The sequence below is a fragment of the Panthera uncia genome, chromosome B1, assembly GCF_023721935.1.
Source record: "Panthera uncia isolate 11264 chromosome B1, Puncia_PCG_1.0, whole genome shotgun sequence".
Lineage (NCBI taxonomy): Eukaryota > Metazoa > Chordata > Mammalia > Carnivora > Felidae > Panthera > Panthera uncia.
The window spans coordinates 132,439,821-132,457,025 of NC_064811.1; the positions used below are offsets into that span (position 1 = coordinate 132,439,821).

The following is a 17,205-nucleotide window of genomic DNA, read 5'->3' on the forward strand; positions in this document are numbered from 1 at the left end:
ATTTCCTTTGACACTCTGTCAGAGGAGGCTCCCACACAGCTGTCTGGGTCCTGATGAGAGTATGGCTTCTTTATATTCCAGGCATCTTCTCCAAGACTATAGATATGGGCCTCTGGAACAGAGGAAGGTAGAGCAGATTTTCAAGCACTTCTGCCTCAACTACCATCCATTCCAAAAATTAAACCCCGATACTTAATTGTATTCTCCTAGATTTATTCTTCACCTAAAATTTTTATTTCAGAGCCCAATATGTCCCTTCCTCCTATTATACGGCTTCTTTTATTGATCTCTTTCTCCAAACCATAGGACCTCTTAGGTTTCTGAGTGATGCCATGCAATGTGGCAATACAGTCTAATACAAGGAATTCGACAGAGAAAACCTTCATTAGCTGAATGCAAAAGGACAAAAAAATTAAAAGGTTTACCATTTGTGGAAGACTTTCTGTCAACGAATGTACTAAAGCACGAAGGACAAATGGTTCTCAACCACGGAATGGCGTTGCCTCCTAAGGGGACATTTTGCCATATCAGGAGATATTTTTGGTTGTCACCACTTGGAGGGCGTTACTGCCCAGGCTAATGTGAAGATTTAATTAGCAATTTATGTCTTTAATTAGGAATTTGCTACACCAGCCACTGCCATGTCACTCGTCTTTAAACCCAACATGCTATCTCCACTTGCAACCAACAATAAATAAGACAAAGGAAATGATACAATATGAGCAGCAAATAGTATTGTCACAATAGTCACCAAAACTCACGTCCTATATTGTAACTGGCACTTATTACCTGATTAAGAGTGGAAAACTGACACTTACGAGAGGCTGTACATTATTCCATCATTCTCTTAAGAAAGGCCCGAATCTTGCAAGCTTAATGATAACGTATTTCACAAAGTTGGAGAGGATATCTAAATCAAAGTTTTTGTTTTATACAAAGTTACTATGAGGAAAAAAAATAAATGCTGACCTCAATTTTAACACCCCTGAGGGCCTGAAACAAGGATACAGAACAAGATCTCTTGTTCTAAACAGAAGTTGAGCCAATAAAATAGGGTACTTTATGAGCCAAATAATGTCTGGTGTCCTGGAGCTAAAGAAAATGTTGGCACATCTTGCAAAATCACAGCTGTTTCGGTCTCATTTAGTGACTGGTCCCACTCTTTGCAGCCCAGTTTGCCTTTTGAAATATAGCCCAGCTAGCTATTCTGCAGCATGTGATTAAAGCCACTGACAAGGGAGGTTTTATTTTTTAGCTCTTTGTCTCAAAAGCTTTAGAAATCTTGACAAGTACTGCTAAGAAATACAGATTACTTTTTTTAGAAAGGAGATGCATAGAGATTTCTTAATGTGCACATAATTGTGCATTTTTTTATCAGTAAACTAAATGCACTTTGGAATCACAATGGTAAAAAGGTAACTTTCTAAGATGGAAAAAAAAATGGTTGAACTAAGTTAACCATATGCAATGTTGTTGTAAGAAAAGACTTCTGTGACTTCATTCACTTACCATGTGCATTTTTAGGTTGCAAAACAGTCTGCCAGCAACCCCTCTGAGTCAGACCTTGAACTAGATAATCGGCTGATAATCTTTAAAAAATTAAAAGATTAAAGTAAAATAAGCTCAAAACGCTAATCACATGGTACCCTTCAGTTCTTAAAGTATATAACAATGTTTTGAAAGATTATTAAAATAACATTTTCAAAAATTTAAAATCATGACTATCAAGCAAACAGAATAGGACTCTGTAGTCAAAAATTTATACAGGCAAAATTTTCAAAAGAATGAAACTGCAATCCTTATGCAAATATAAAATGAACATATGTCAAAGATTTTATTTAAACAATTAAATTAATGAGAAAACCAGTAAGATGGTAAAACCATTTCAAAGAGTATTTCAAAAGCCAAGTATCTACAGGCAATGTTAGGATAAGATTGTTGGACTAGATATAAAACTGGTCAATGTCCAACAGGGTAATAAACTGCAAAACCGTTAGGGTTGTCTTTTCCACCAGGCAGAAATTATTTGCATCTCTATGGGATAAAAATCTACAAGTTGACCTCTGCCCTACAACATTGTTAAATAGACAATTCAATACAAAAGCAAGCCCAGCATTGCACTGAAAGAACACTCAAAAATCTCTTCTGGCTATTTCAAAGTGTCAGATAACTTTTCTAAGAAGTCAAATTGTCTTTCATGAATAAAAGTTCTTAATTCTTGATGATACTAGTTTTTAGAGGAGGGTCTTTATCATCTTTATTTGACCCATGTGCAATTTCCATATCTTATTTTCAGACTAGTGCTCTAAATGTGCCCTACCTTGTTCTGCGCTGAGATAAACATTAGAATGTCATAAGACACTGTAGATAAATCTATATCCAGGTTATTTTAGTCATTAGATATAATGTAATGTATACATTGTTAAAAAGCAAAGGTGACTAAAATAAACCTGTGTTCCTGGACCTTTAATATTAAGCATGTCAGAATAAACAGGCTATTATACAGGCTCAGAGATCATAAATATTTTGAACATAAGTCTAAGACATTTTATATTTCAATAAATTCCCTGAGTACCTAATAAACTTAATAAATAAGAATGTTCTTTGGAAAACCTTAACTTTAATTCTAAGACTCACCCCCAGAAAAGAGAAACAAAAACTAACCTCTCACAGTTTGTGACATCTGTTAACTAATTTGCATACCACCTAAAACAATGTTGTATATGCACCAAGAGAAAGCATGATATCACTAGTAACAATACCAAATATATGCATACATAAACACAATCCAATAAAACTCTTAATGGTTCAATTGTTTCTTTCACCATGGGCAACGGTAGCAAACAGTCTTCTATACTTAACTTCTGAAGAAGAGTAATCTATCAAAAGAAAACCCATTTACAAAATAAAAAGCACACATCTTTAATTTCTAATATTTTTATTATAGATTTTTCAGATATGCATTTATTTGCATATTATCAGCTTAAAGAAAATAAATCACACAACAATCAGCTTTTGCATGTCTGCCAAGGTAAATTGTTTTATTTTAAATTTATCAAGTTATAAATAAACCACATAATATGCTTACGTGAACCAAACCACAGCATAATCTGAGTGCATTTGAAAGGCTCAGGGTACTCTCATTGTTTCAGTAAGAGAAAAGAGCATTACTTAAAATTAAAAGCCTGGTGCTGCAGCTATCCATTATTCAAAAATAATGCAGCATGAATTATTCACTGATTATAGCACAAAATACATTGTTAAAAAGCAAAGGTGACTAAAATAAACATGTGTTCCCGGAACTTTCATTTAATATTAAGCATGTCAGAATAACTGGAGGGAAATAAGGAAAGCTGGATCCACGTAAGAGTGAACCCGGCTGCCCAAAAGCAGTGTAGCTTGAGACACAAAATTAAAGCTCATTTCTGAGGATATGGGAATTCTCACCATTAATTTCACAAATTTAGATAAAGATGATATATTCCATAAAAAGCATATGAAAATGCAAACATGCCAGCTTGATAAGGCAAGGTATAAGGCAACCTCACAAATAGTTATTTCAAGTCAATGGCTCAATATAAAACCTGGGTTGCCAAACTTTTGTTAGGCCAATTTTTTTTAGTAATATACTGATTAATGAGGGAAAGGGGGACTTAAAAAGCCCAAATACAACAGGTAAAAGAGGAGACTCAGGAGAGTCAGAGTTTGCTGATTGCGTAGAATCAGAGGGAGGAACTCAGAGGTGTAGAGAGGGATAATGGAAGAAAAGAATGGTCTGAAGACCACTTCTCCAAAGGTCAGCCTAGCAAATAAGGATGCTAGAAAACAGTACATGAATGTGAGCCTAGAAAAGTTATAATTAGATAATCAAATGACCCCTCTCTCCTTGGCCTTACCAAGGTAACTACCTCTTGTAGTTACCATGTTGTTTTGACATTTTGCCTCGACACGTTTGTATAAATTGGAATATATAGTTATATTTAAAAAAACAGTCTTCATTTTAATGCCTTTAATAGTTCTAATTTATGGTGATATTAAGTTGCCCTTGATTAGGACACAGAAAATGCAATGGTATCTTGCCAAAACACAAAGACCCAACACATGAAAACTATATGTCCACGTCCCTATGCCTAATTAAAATGAAGGTAGAGGGAGTTTGGGGAGAATTATTTGAGCCTGAATAGTATCCAAATTCACTGTTAGTTCTAGTCATTGAGGAGAATTGAAAAGAGTCAGGTTTTAATTTATTTTGTTCATATTTCTCATATTAGAATAAGCCAAACAATATATTTAAATACATTCGATATCTGGTTCTATTGTCAATATCTGAGCAAGATCAATTAAATCAGTCTAAGTATAATTAGAACAAATCTGAAGAAATCCACTATTATTTATAAAATATACAAAAACTATAGTGTATCCACTGTAAAAATGACAAAATTTTTCAAAAGAGCATCCATTAAAAAAGGCATTCTAAAATAATATTTTCAAATAGGTAACTTGTACCTTAAAATTATTTAATTTCTAAGCCACTAGACATAAACTGGACTCAAACTGAGAAAGAAAAACTACCTAATATATAAACCGTCAGATTTGGATGATTTCTATATTGAAAACAAAATAAATTTACTTAAAAAATGGAAAATGTGATTCTTGCTGCTCAGAATCAGAGATGGCTGATCATTTATAGATAAAATAAAATATATACTGGTGCTTTTGCAAATAACCCACCATTTCTATGTAGAATTATCGCATACCCTGATGTTTTTTGCAGATGGCAGCCTCAGGTTTCCAATGTAGAATCGCCTCTGGGTCATATTGAGGCTGCCCTGTTTTAACAATCAGCAACCAAAGAATATCAAGAGCCATTCCTATCAGTACTCAGTCAGACCAGTCAATATGGCATAAAATATGCCTTGTTAAAGGAGTCCGCTCCTCTGGTTTACGCTGTTCCATTAAATGGCATGACAAAGCTAACTGGAATAATAATTGCGGCCATCTGTAACCAGATGTTGAGACTCCTATGATGTGATGTTAGAGAAAAATATAAACAAATATTTTTTGAACAGTATGTTTTTTAAAAGGTTTTAAGCCTGCTTATAGAGCTCAGATCCATCATATACACTTGGTCAAATTCATTTCTTTTATGTATTCCTCCACGCTGCCTCATTCCTAAAAGGACTTGAGGTTTGTGTACCTGATTTCAAAACAAAACAAAACAAAACCAAATGCATAAATATATCTAGTATTCTAGCCAGAAGATCCTTTCATTATTCATTCATAGGTAATACTTTGGCCCCATGTGCGTTGATGTAGGTGAGAAGGATTTTGGCTCTCTGTTCTATTACATCAATAAGCTTTTCAATTCCTTGTCTACCTCCTTGACTTTCCCAATAAACTTTATCAAGAAACAGGGACTGAAGGAGTTTCTGCCGCAAGTGCTGGCTCTTCAAAACAGAAACTGCAGATTCGGGAAACCTGAGAAGATAAAATGATATTTCATTCTTAGTAATTGCTTAGAAATATTATGCCTTACCCAATTGCTTTGCCCTTCATTAATCTGGCATAAATCACACTATCAAATGGTACCTGGAGAATGAAAACATTTTTGTCACTGTCAAACTGACATACTTCTTTTAATAATAATATACTAGAAGAATATGTTTCAAGGGAACTGAATTTTCTATGCTGAATTTTCCATTGAGAACTTGACATACTAATGTCTTACTTAAGGTTATTATCTGTAGGCAAAGAGAGGCACAGAATTAAAGAGTTCTGTTAGCTGGGCAAAAATACTTTCCTCCATCTTAAGCTCCATTTCACCCATGGAAACCTCTTCAATGTGTCAAGTAGAATAGTATCCTCATAAGTGTCAATGTGGGGTTTTATGCAAGAAAATGTGAGAAGCAAAATGCTGACAAATGCACGCCTGAATTTAATGTGAAATAATCCAAAATGTAGGTAGTAAAAAAAGAAAGAAATCATTACATAATGCCCAATTAAATGAAGAATTGCTTCTGATTCAGATTATACTTCAGGAATTCTGAGAATCTGGGAGCATGTCACTAAACTGGAATATTAAATTGTTTTCAAATTAATTTAGCAAAACTCAAGTTTTAGAGCCAAAGCATACCACAATGAACCATCCCTGGAAAACCTGAGGCCAATCCGGAAAGGTCCTTGCTGAACTATGTTAAGAGGGGCAATATGTCCTGCTCTTCTTTTAGAAAGTAAAAACAGAGGGTCTAGCACATACATTATTGGAAGAACTTTGTCAAGTTTCTGGTTCAAAATTTTAAGGAATGTTTGAATCTCCCATTGGCCCCATCCAGCTTTCATTGAAATACTGATGAACGCACAATAAAATCATGGGGTTTAATAGTAATTTTCAAGTAAACTTAGTTGCTCCTTAAAAACGAAAACAAGAATATACGCTTGTTTGAGATGTACAAATAGCCCAAAGTTTCAGGCCTCTGAAACACCTTTTCCAAATTTCAATGGAGTGAGCTAGGGGTGGCATTCAAGGGGCATGAGTGCTGCAGAAAGACCAAAGGCCACAATGCTGGACGTGCTTAATGAATCTGAGTAAGAATGGAATTAAATAATGCTGATAAGATGCTCTTAGCTCCCTAGAGACATGTACGATATAATTTAGTGGCCACAGTATTAATTAAGTAAGCATTTTCCTCTATGAAATATTAATAATCCATGATATATAAGTTCTATGACCCTTCAACTAATTTAGCTGTGTCAGAGTGTATGAGATGAAACTGTTAAAATCATGGATCTCGTTAGTGACTAATCCTTTTCATAAAGGAAAATCAAAAAAATTACCTGTCTGTGCGTTATATTGATTAATAGGAATAGTCTATGCATAAATCTGGGCTAGCAAAGTCCTCATTTTTGCTTTGCAAAGTGTGATTTACCTATTCAAAGAAAATTTCACTTTAAACTCATTACTCCTCATATTGCATTTAATGTTAAATCTTCTTTGAAAGCATAAATAAAACAGTATTCACATTAATATGAATGTATAGAATGGATGGACCATATTCTCCAGCACTCCTAATTCCTAAAGAAAATTTAGAGATTTAAGAAGATTCCATGACATCAACTCAGTAAGTGATGCATTTTGTAAATTTTTCTGCATATAAAATTTCCTTAGTTTAACACTTTAAAGAAAGAATCTGCTATATATTCACCTAAAATCCACAAAGAGATGTGAAAACGAGTATTAACAGGGCAAGACATGGCAAAAACTCATGAAATTGGGGCTCATGAAACTCTCATAGGAATATTATTACCTTTAGTCTTGAAAGTACATAAAATACACATTAGCTGATTCGGAGTGCTAGGAAGAACTAAAGAAATAGGCCTCAGTGTTATTAACAAGAATAAAAATAACAGCATGAACCACACAAGTTACTGCATGAAAATTATTGGACTTGGATTTGGAAAACTGGAGTTCTACCCTCAGTTTTAGACTCATCCATGTGCTCTCTAGAAGTCACTTAGCTTCACACAGCTGGCTCAGTCTTTCACCAATGCACCCCCTTATTTTCAAGTCTCAAACATACCCCAGTGTCCCAGACACTCTGATTTCTGACTAAGGTAGGAAGACCAAGAAGAGTGGCTATGAGCTGGGGCCTGAAATTCAGCCTCAGTGGCTGCAGCCAAGGTTGAATAGCCCAGACTCTATAGGAGGGTTCCTGTTAGTTTCCTTTATTTCCAAAGAGATAAGCTTAAGATACTTTTCCCCATAGTCTATGTCTACTGGAAAGATTTCTAAATGTTCCAAAACCTTTCTACCTGAATTACCTGAATTAAAGGCCACTATCCTTTAATACTGTGTCCTAGTCAGCAGATTAGCTCTAATTTCCTACTGCATCCAGAAGTCTCTTGAGTTTATTGTGCCTTTGGACATCCTGCCGTGTCAATATCTGCATGCCTGTTAGTTTCCCTGCCCCATGGCCTGATAATGGAGCTTCTGCCACATGCTCATCCATGCTCTGTCAATTCCTATTACAGAGGTCCCTGCATGCTTCCACCCTTACCCACATGGATTTCCACTGAGGGCCAACCAACACGATAGATGTGAAATGTAGCAAGAGTTTTCTAGGTTGCATGGGTTGGTAATAGTGACGCCATGACTGTGATCTTGTTCGTTTTGGCTTAGGTCTGTTTCCCATTACGGGACCTCCATTCCCAGATTCCAGATGTACAATGCCATTCAAGGGTTAAATCGGGATTAAATAGGTTAAATAGGATTTAAGTTTTCTCAAAACCGTACTACTTATATAACAGAAATGTGATGTCCTGCAGATGTTACTATAGCATAAAACTTACTCTTTGATGCCTTCTAACAATTTGAAGTTTAAGTTATCTTCGCTTCTGTCAAAGAAACCCTTGTTGTCTATAAAGACCAAATGCCTTGGGTCATGCTTTCGCTGGATAACGTGTGCTAGAGCCACAGAATCTTGGTTGTCACACTTTGGCCTCAGTCCATTCTGTACACAGGCATCTTCCTTTCGAGGTCTGAATCCACAGCAATTTATATCTAAGCGATTATAAATCTGAAAATGGAAAACGAAAACAATATCCAAGATGCTGAGCAAAAACAAAACTTGGAAAAGCTAGATTTCCAAAGAATTAGTGTTTTCTAAATAGCTGCCTTGCCAGAATCTAATAAGGTCAGGCTCACTTAATTAAAGGCAACTGTCAGAATAAGTCCAGGGTTCATATCCTTCTGACTCAGCCATGGTTAAAAGCATTTCCAGCTTCTAACAGTTCCAAAGTCAGATCATCCAAGTTAGACATCTCCACCCTTAGTATTAAAAATTCCCACTGACATCATATGTAGACACATGGCCAGAAGAATCTCTGACTGTATTCATGACAAAAGATGGAAACCACTGCACTTTCACATAGCTAAAGGCTGTATCTTGTTCTCTTCCTTGGGTTGGGTTATAGAAAACCTGAATTATCTCAGTGGCTCTAAAAGTTTACTGCATCCCCTAGTTTCTCTGGACTTTAGTATTATACTAACTAACCTGAAATAACATAGAACAAATCTTTGGAAAAGATGTGACATTCAATAATGATAACAAAAAAACACTACCTGCATGGACCCCACAGTTAGATTCTAAATAAGTGAGCAGAATGAACAAAGCTATTGGGCCCAGTGGGGTTTATTACAGGGATAGGGATTCTACCCTACAGAAGAGGTAAATAGATTAATTAGAAAGGGAAAATTGTGTTATTTTCATTTCTTTGGGGCAGGAAAGAAATAATATTTATTAATCAGGGTAAATTAAAGCCTCAGCTTAGGGGCACCTGGGTGGCTCAATCAGTTAAGCATCTGACTCTTGATCTTGGCTCAGGTCTTGATCTCACAGGTCCTGAGTTTGAGCCCCACACTGGGCTTTGCACTGGGAGTGAAGTCTACTTCTGAGTAGAGGCTCAAAAAGCCTCAGTTTAGGAATTAGATAAATTTCAAGTCAAATCTCTGTTCTCACACTTAGCTATGCAATCTTGTGTAGATTCCTTTACGTCACTGATTCTCAACTTAATTACCTGTATGATGGGAATGATACTATTGTACTATACCTTTTACAGTCAGTAAGAAGATTAATTAAAATATGTATACACCCTCCAGCCCTGACGCAGGCACCCAGAAGATATTAAAAAAAAACCTGAAAACAGTTATAATTGTTGACACACACACACACACACACACACACACACTATATGACATGATTTACCTCAAAACAAGCTTCGAAGACAAAAGGCAATTTCTCCACGCTAATGAAGAAAAACTGAGCCTCAGAGAGGTTAAATAATCTGCTCTTGGTAGAATACACGTAAGTAGCAAAGATTGACACACAACTATATTTGTCTCCAAAATTCCATGATTTACCCCCTAACACATCATGGTGAACAGTTTAAGGCTAGTCGAAGAAAGTACATATGCTCATGATTCAAAAAACAGCTGGACTGAACGCTGTCACTTTTATTCCTTTGGCAGTCATTCCCATCCTTTCTCTTCCCTTGTGTTTTTGCAGATCCTGTGGGGCTAGCCACTCGAGGAGGCCAATTGCTCAGGAAGGAATGCTGAGAGAGTAGTGCTAAAATTTAGCCTACTTTGAAATGGTACCCACTCATTCACTCATTCATCCAACAAATGTTTATTGAACATCTTCTACCACCTGTCAGTGGGCTGGGCACCAAGGAAAAGAGTTGCCCATGGTCAGTACCTCCCCACCACCACTACTCCCAAAGGGAAATGAAGTGGTCATTTAATTTTGCCTCACTACCACAGCAAACTTTAAGAACTGGACGAATGGCCTTCCTCTGTTTTCCGCACATAAGTGGACTTTGTACCAAATAGCAATATTTTGAGAAACAAGGAGTATAAAAGAGGTCAGCCTAAGCCAATTTTCTATGACATTTGCACAAAACCAGTCACATGGGGCAGGGGTGGTCAGTGAGCCAAGAGGCATGTGGATAGCTCAGGGGGGTATACTGCTGATCCACAAGCAACCTACAGATAAAGGGAGGCCTCTGTCAGGATTGGCTCCAGGCAGCTGATCCATGGGGCTATAAGTCTCAGCAATGATTTCTCCAAAAGGTCACAGAGGCCGACTACAGAGAACAGTAAGTTCCCACTTCTGGTTAAAGTGTATTTGCCTGACATGAGGACAGGGGTTCCCCAAAGGTGAGCAAGAGTGCCCCAAGCAAATCACTATAGGTTAGATGAAAAAAGCATAGATCAGAAACTATTAGATTAGAAACTATTAGCCCTTTCTCTTCACACAGTCTGATTAATTTTGTGTAGTAACTTGACTGCCTTTGAATATAAGAGAAACCAAGTGACATAAAGAGATTGTATCTGATTGGCAATTATTTAAGCTAAGATCAGGGAATCAGGGGGGACATGAAAAATAGGCTTTCTAGAAGCTGCTTCTCATCCAATCTCCCCTTCTTTTGCTACATTAACTATTAATTCTCCAAAACTCTCTATACCATTGTCCCCTCATCATCATATGTTTATATGCGGTCATAATGGCATACACGGGGAAAAACATAATACATGGAAAAAAATAAATCCTATTTACTTTTGACTACAACATCAAGGTCTGTTATGTTGGATAAATGGTTTAGAACTTAAGTTATAAGGACCAATCTATCAAACTCTTCACAAATGGTGTCCTGAACCCTGAGCTCTCTTCGTTTTTGATTTCACACCAGTGAAGAAAGGACTAAGACCTATAGCTACATTTCTGTCATTTCTACAACAAAGCCATGAGTATCAAATATATTAGTGTTAAATGATAAGCACTTTAGAGTTTAGACCCCAACTTTCGGTACTTCTATAAATATTATACTTTTCTATTTTTAAACTACAAGGAAGCATTAAAAGTTAGAGGTGGAAAAGACCAAGTTAGGTCATTTTTTTATTGCCTTCCCAGCATGAGATTGTTTCCTACAGTGTATTTTTAAAGTGCTTTATCTGATCTAATTTTGAATCACTCAACAGTCTGTGATGATTTCACCGCTTCCCCGACAGACTGTTGTGCCATTCAAGTCTAACAGACCTTATTATTAAAAACGGGTGTGTGTGTTCAACTCAACTCCTCTTCCATAAGATGTTTACCCCTCCTTTTATTCAGATTTACACTTGAAGTTGGTGGGTACAGTAACACGTGTTGAGTGTGTGTATGTGTGTATGTGTTTGTGTGTACACCTACAGATACAGACCCAGTGTGTAAGGCCTAAATAATCTGGGTTTTACTTTGTCTTTCTTATCCTCTAACTATAGTAAATTATGTCTTTGTATTATTGCCCTTGTCTAGCAAGGGCTTACGTAGCTCTTAAATCTTGTTCCCTAGCTCTTCTCAGAATTTTGCTTATAGTCTTCCTTTTGAATTCACATTCAATATACCCAAAATAATTTGACCACAAAACCATCATCCACTCCCTTAAATTCAGTGCCATGTGCCTGGCATTTAATTTAGTTATATATTGAATATATATCTGCTTACTGCCAAGAGAGTGTACCTATTTTTAAAGCCTAATAAAGCATATCCTAGATAGCTACGAATCCATAATATGGTGCTAATATACTTTTTAGTGCACACATTAAAACAATCATTTCACTTAACTATCGCATAATTAAGCACTGTAGTTCACATGAACATGTCTGCATCCTTAGATAATTATCTTACAAAGAAGGCTCACTGGGGGTAAATTGTATCAGGTAAGTGACTATGAGTATTGATCATCATCTCTGCAACTTGTTCAAATTCACAACCTCTCACCCTTTAAACAAGGAAAATCTTTTACAAAATTGAACTTCTGAATCGGAAGATTACTGCCAACCATCATTTTCCATAAAATTACTCTGTCCTCTTTTAGGAAAATATATCTTTTCAATGTTTACCTAACTAAAATTATACTCAGAAAAATCCAGGTGTTCCAGCCAAATTTTTTTTTTGGTTGGTCGTGGCAATATTTTTAGATATACTGCCTTCTCCTAAAGTTTCTTTTTTTAATTCCATTTTCCTTTTGGTGGTGTTACTTTTGCCTGCATGAAAACATCTCCTGAGTGACTCAGTTATGTTTACAAAGCCTAAACAAGGATGCCTGCACTGCACTGACTAGCTCTCCAGAGCCCCTTAGGAATCTACAGAAATCCAATGACTTTCCACCCTTTGCACACCACCCATTCTAGCTGTGCCTTCAAAATGTGGGTCTATCAAAGCAATTGAGGTACTTTCTTCACATTTTCTTTTTCCTCAAAATAATGGGATTAAATGACTAATTTCAGGCAATGCCTGAACAAAAGCAAGAAAAAAATATTCTAAAAGTGCTCCTAATATTAATGAAAAACATAACAGCAGTCATTTACTGAGTATTTACTCTGTGCCAGGAACTGTGTGCGGAATGCTTTACACATGTTGCTTCATTTAATCCTCAGAGCAACCTGAAGATAAGGGTGCTACCCACAGTCTCATCTGATAAGCAAAGACAGAGAGGCACAAGGAGGCTGGTTGACTGACCCAAGGTCCCTGTGCTCATAAATGACAGAATTCAGGATTCTAACCCAGATGTCTATGATCTCAAAGTCCATGCTCTTTCCCATCCTGGTTGTATCTCTCAGGTGTAGCCAAGGTGGCAGGCACTGCAAAAAAGCCAAGTGCCTTTGTATAGAATAGTAAATGTTACTGCATTCAGCAAATGCTGGTTATAAGCTTTCAGCAGAAGTTCGAAGAACTGCAGTGTAGGAGTTTAGGTAAAAATGCATGAAGGAGAAGATATTACAGTTGTGTTTTGAGAGACAGAAAGTCTTAGCTAAAAAAAAAAAATAAGCAAAGGCGTGAAAGTAGGAAATCAAAAGACACCTTTAGAAAAACTGAGAGTAGATTAGACCAGCGCTTCTCAGACTGTAGTGAAAGACCAAGCGGTTTTGATTTTTCTTTCCCTCAGCCCCACAATTCATGTGGGTTGTCGTTTGTTAAATAATAATAATAGGGGCACCTGGGTGGCTCAGTTGGTTAAGCACATCTGATTCTGGGTTTGGGCTCAGGTCGTGATCTCATGGTTGGTGGGATTGAGCTCTGAGCCCCACATCAGGACCTCGCTGACAGCATGAAGCCGGCCTGGGATTCTCTCTCTCTCCTTCTCTCTCTCTGCCCCTCCCCTGCTTGCGCTTGTGCTCTCACTCTCTCTCAAAATAAATAAATAAACTCAAAAATAATAATTTATTACTAGAGAAAATTTTAGTTTATTTATTTTGAGAGAGAGTGAGCGTGAGTGGGGTAGGGGCAGAGAGAGATGGAGAAACAGAGAGAGAGAGGAGAGAGAGAGAGAGAGAGAGAGAGTGAGAGAGAATCCCAAGCAGGCTCCATGCTCATGGCACAGGGCTGGATGGGCCTCAATCCCACACAAGATCATGTCCTGAGCTAAAGCCAAGAGTCAGATGCTTAACCAACTGTGCCACCCAGGCACCCTCAGAGAAATAAAATTTTTAAAAGTACAAAATACCAGCCAAATAGTTTGTGAGAATAAACAGATGAAATTACTTTACCAAACTGCTACTAAAGTTTCTAAGTGTTGACTTGCAATTTTTGTACTTGTCACAGACTAGTCAATCAGCAGGGTCCTTGAATCACACTTTGAGTGGCACGGTGCAAGACTACATTGTCACTAAGGTGAAGGTGAAGGCAGGTAGCAGAGGAAAAGCTGAGGGAGAGGACTGTATCTATAAGGAAAGCCAAAAAAATCTGACGTGTCTTCACATTTCACTATCATTTTCTCATGTAGAGCTGGAAGAAAGGTAAAAGGCAAGGGAACAGGGCATCGAGGGAAATGTTAAAAGAACAAAAACTAAAGGGAACCCAGGCAAGCTGAAGAGAATAAAATGAAGATGTTCTTCCTAATCTAGATGAGAAATTCCTCTGATCCAGCTATTTTCCTCACTCAACTTTTTTAGTTAAATTACATAACCCTGTAAATTTTTTCCACCTCAGTTTTCGCATACCTCTTAAAGGGTCTCAGTGAGCATACGTGTGTATGTATGTGTGTTTCTGATTGGGAAGTCAATATCACCATCTCTTTTCAAGCTGTTTGCTTTTTTAACCACTTAAAAACAGAACCTTTATAAAGAAAACTGCATTTTTAGAGAAAGAGTTTAAGTAATACAATAAGACATGGAATAGATGGAATTTCACAATTTACCATAGTAACTCATCCAAGGCCTGGCACCTAGTAGGCACTGGATAAATGTCTATTATGAAAGGAACTATTGAAAGTTGGCATTCACTTTGTTTTTATTTTTGGGTTTTTTGTTTTGTTTTGTTTTGTTTTTAATTTTTTTTTTCAACGTTTTTTTATTTATTTTTGGGACAGAGAGAGACAGAGCATGAACGGGGGAGGGGCAGAGAGAGAGGGAGACACAGAATCGGAAACAGGCTCCAGGCTCCGAGCCATCAGCCCAGAGCCTGACGCGGGGCTCGAACTCACGGACCGCGAGATCGTGACCTGGCTGAAGTCGGACGCTTAACCGACTGCGCCACCCAGGCGCCCCTTTATTTTTGTTTTTGATGTTTATTTATCTGTTTTGAGAGAGAGAGAGAAAGAGAGTGTGTGCATATATGGGCGAGGGAAGGGCAGAGAGAGAAGGAGAGGTAGACTCACAAGCAGTCTCCACACTGTCAGTATGGAGACCAATGTGGGGCCAAGAACCATGAGTCATGACCTGAGCTGAGATCAAGAGTCAAACATTTAACCGACTGAGCCACCCAGGTGCTCCTGAAATGCAAAAAAACAGTGAGAATTGCTACCATTAACAGCCCCACCCTAGGTACAGAGAAACACAAAAACATATAGACTTACTTATAAGCTATTAACTCACATTGGAAAATCGTTCTATATGAATTTGTCTTGATGTGAACCAGGGTATGATTGCCATGCTATCAGTGAAAAACTAGATGGATCCCTGTAGTCTAATGAATGTGTGAAGGTAGACCAGATCATAAAGAAGAACTTCAAACAAATCCTACAGTCCCCGTGGTAGGATAATACAGTCTTGTTAATACAGACTTAGTGTCTTACCTTGGGAACTACACACAAGCAAAATCAAAAGTGGTCTCACCAACCTACACCGGTATCACTTGGGAACTCTCACCTCATAAAATAATAGATTTCATTTGTGTTCTGTGCTGCCATGGCAACAGGTGCCTGTTAAATTACTACGCATGTAAACGTGACTAGCAGAACATTTGATGAACAATGAGAAAAGTAAAATGAGTTTGCAATACATACATCTAACAGTGGTCACAGGCTCTCTTTTGCCTCTGCCTCTAAATAGCAGTCATTGCTCTATACTACCTAATCTTAGAATTCCATAAAGATATCTATCAATATGAACCAAGTGAATGCAGAATCTCTAGTTTCTTCCATGTTACTGAATCATAAGCAAAGAAATAACAGTATTTACACACAAAAGCATTTTTTAAGGCTGCAATATATTTGGATCTATTTCTATGGATGCAATGTTTAGAATCCATATACTGTACCCCAGAAAAAGTACCTGAAGTCAAACGTCATTCTGCCACATTAAGACTCTGGAGAGAGTCACCAAACAAGTGAAAATCTCCTTTTAGACAAAGAAAATTCCCTTTCTGTAATCTGCACAAGCAGGGCTGCAAGGAAGCAGCCTCTGCCAACGACACACCCACTTTCCTGTAAAGATTTATAAAGAACATTCAGACTAAGGAAAACAATAATTTTTATGTTTCATAAAGTTCTGATTTATGGAATGAGTTTATATTAAACAAATAAATGTAAACCAAAAACAAAGTAACCTTGGTATAAGTAAAATGTTTAAAAAGTGCTTTCTTTTGAGGAAATGAAACACCATTTTTAACAATTTAACATTAAATAGAGTTGTAAACAAGCTTAAGATTACGAACATTTACATCTGAGGAAACACTGTTACTGAAAACTTTTTGCTTGACTTGACTGTACTAGCTTTTAGTATTTTTACGGAATTTCTATCAATTTTAGTTTCCCCAATAATGTGGTATTTTATTATAAGGAGATTGGCAAAAACAAGATCATCTAAATGACTACGCGAAAACACAATTCTGATTACAGTGACAAAGATTCTTTGCTTGATGTAACTTTAGTTAGGCTCCTGAAACTTTCTCCCTGGCCTTCCATATCAAATCTAGTTTTAGCAAAACCCTGTAAATCAGTTTAACCAGAACCCCCCCACCACTGATACCTGATCACTCTCAATATCTCATCTTCCTCATCTTCCACTGACCCCAGGGCGATGTCTGATCACCCTGGTCTGTCTTCAGCAAGCATATGGTTAGGCCATTTAAACTAGAACTCCTCTTACCCCTGGTGTTTCCTCTTCATAATTTGCCATCCACTGACCCCTATCCTGCTCCTTGGCTACACATTCACACTTGACTATGCTGTATTCAGATTGGAGCCTTATCTGTCTCCCCCACTAGAAAATCCCATTGCAATGGTTCCTATCCCTACAAGGATCATCTTGAATCGTCTTCCTTACTATCTTTAACAAGTGTCACTGACTCTTTCTTTAACCATGATTAACACAAGCTAATATAGCATATCCCAAAGCTATTTAAACTTATATCTTTCAATGGAAATTGGTTCTTTTTATAAAAAGCT

The 17,205-nt window shown here is 37.1% G+C and overlaps 1 protein-coding gene across 2 annotated transcripts in view; it reads right to left on the reverse strand.

Annotated features, from left to right (window-relative positions):
- Positions 1-2,916: 2,916 nt before the first annotated feature.
- The window catches only part of GASK1B (golgi associated kinase 1B), a 48,804-nt gene continuing 34,515 nt past the window's right edge, over positions 2,917-17,205 (reverse strand). For both annotated transcript variants that reach the window (XM_049631226.1, XM_049631225.1), the window contains exons 4-5: positions 8,347-8,573; positions 2,917-5,478 (exon numbers count right to left, since the gene is read on the reverse strand). In XM_049631226.1, the coding sequence (XP_049487183.1) occupies positions 5,271-5,478; positions 8,347-8,573 (435 nt within the window). In that variant the 3' untranslated portion in view covers positions 2,917-5,270. The remainder of the gene's footprint in view (positions 5,479-8,346; positions 8,574-17,205) is intronic.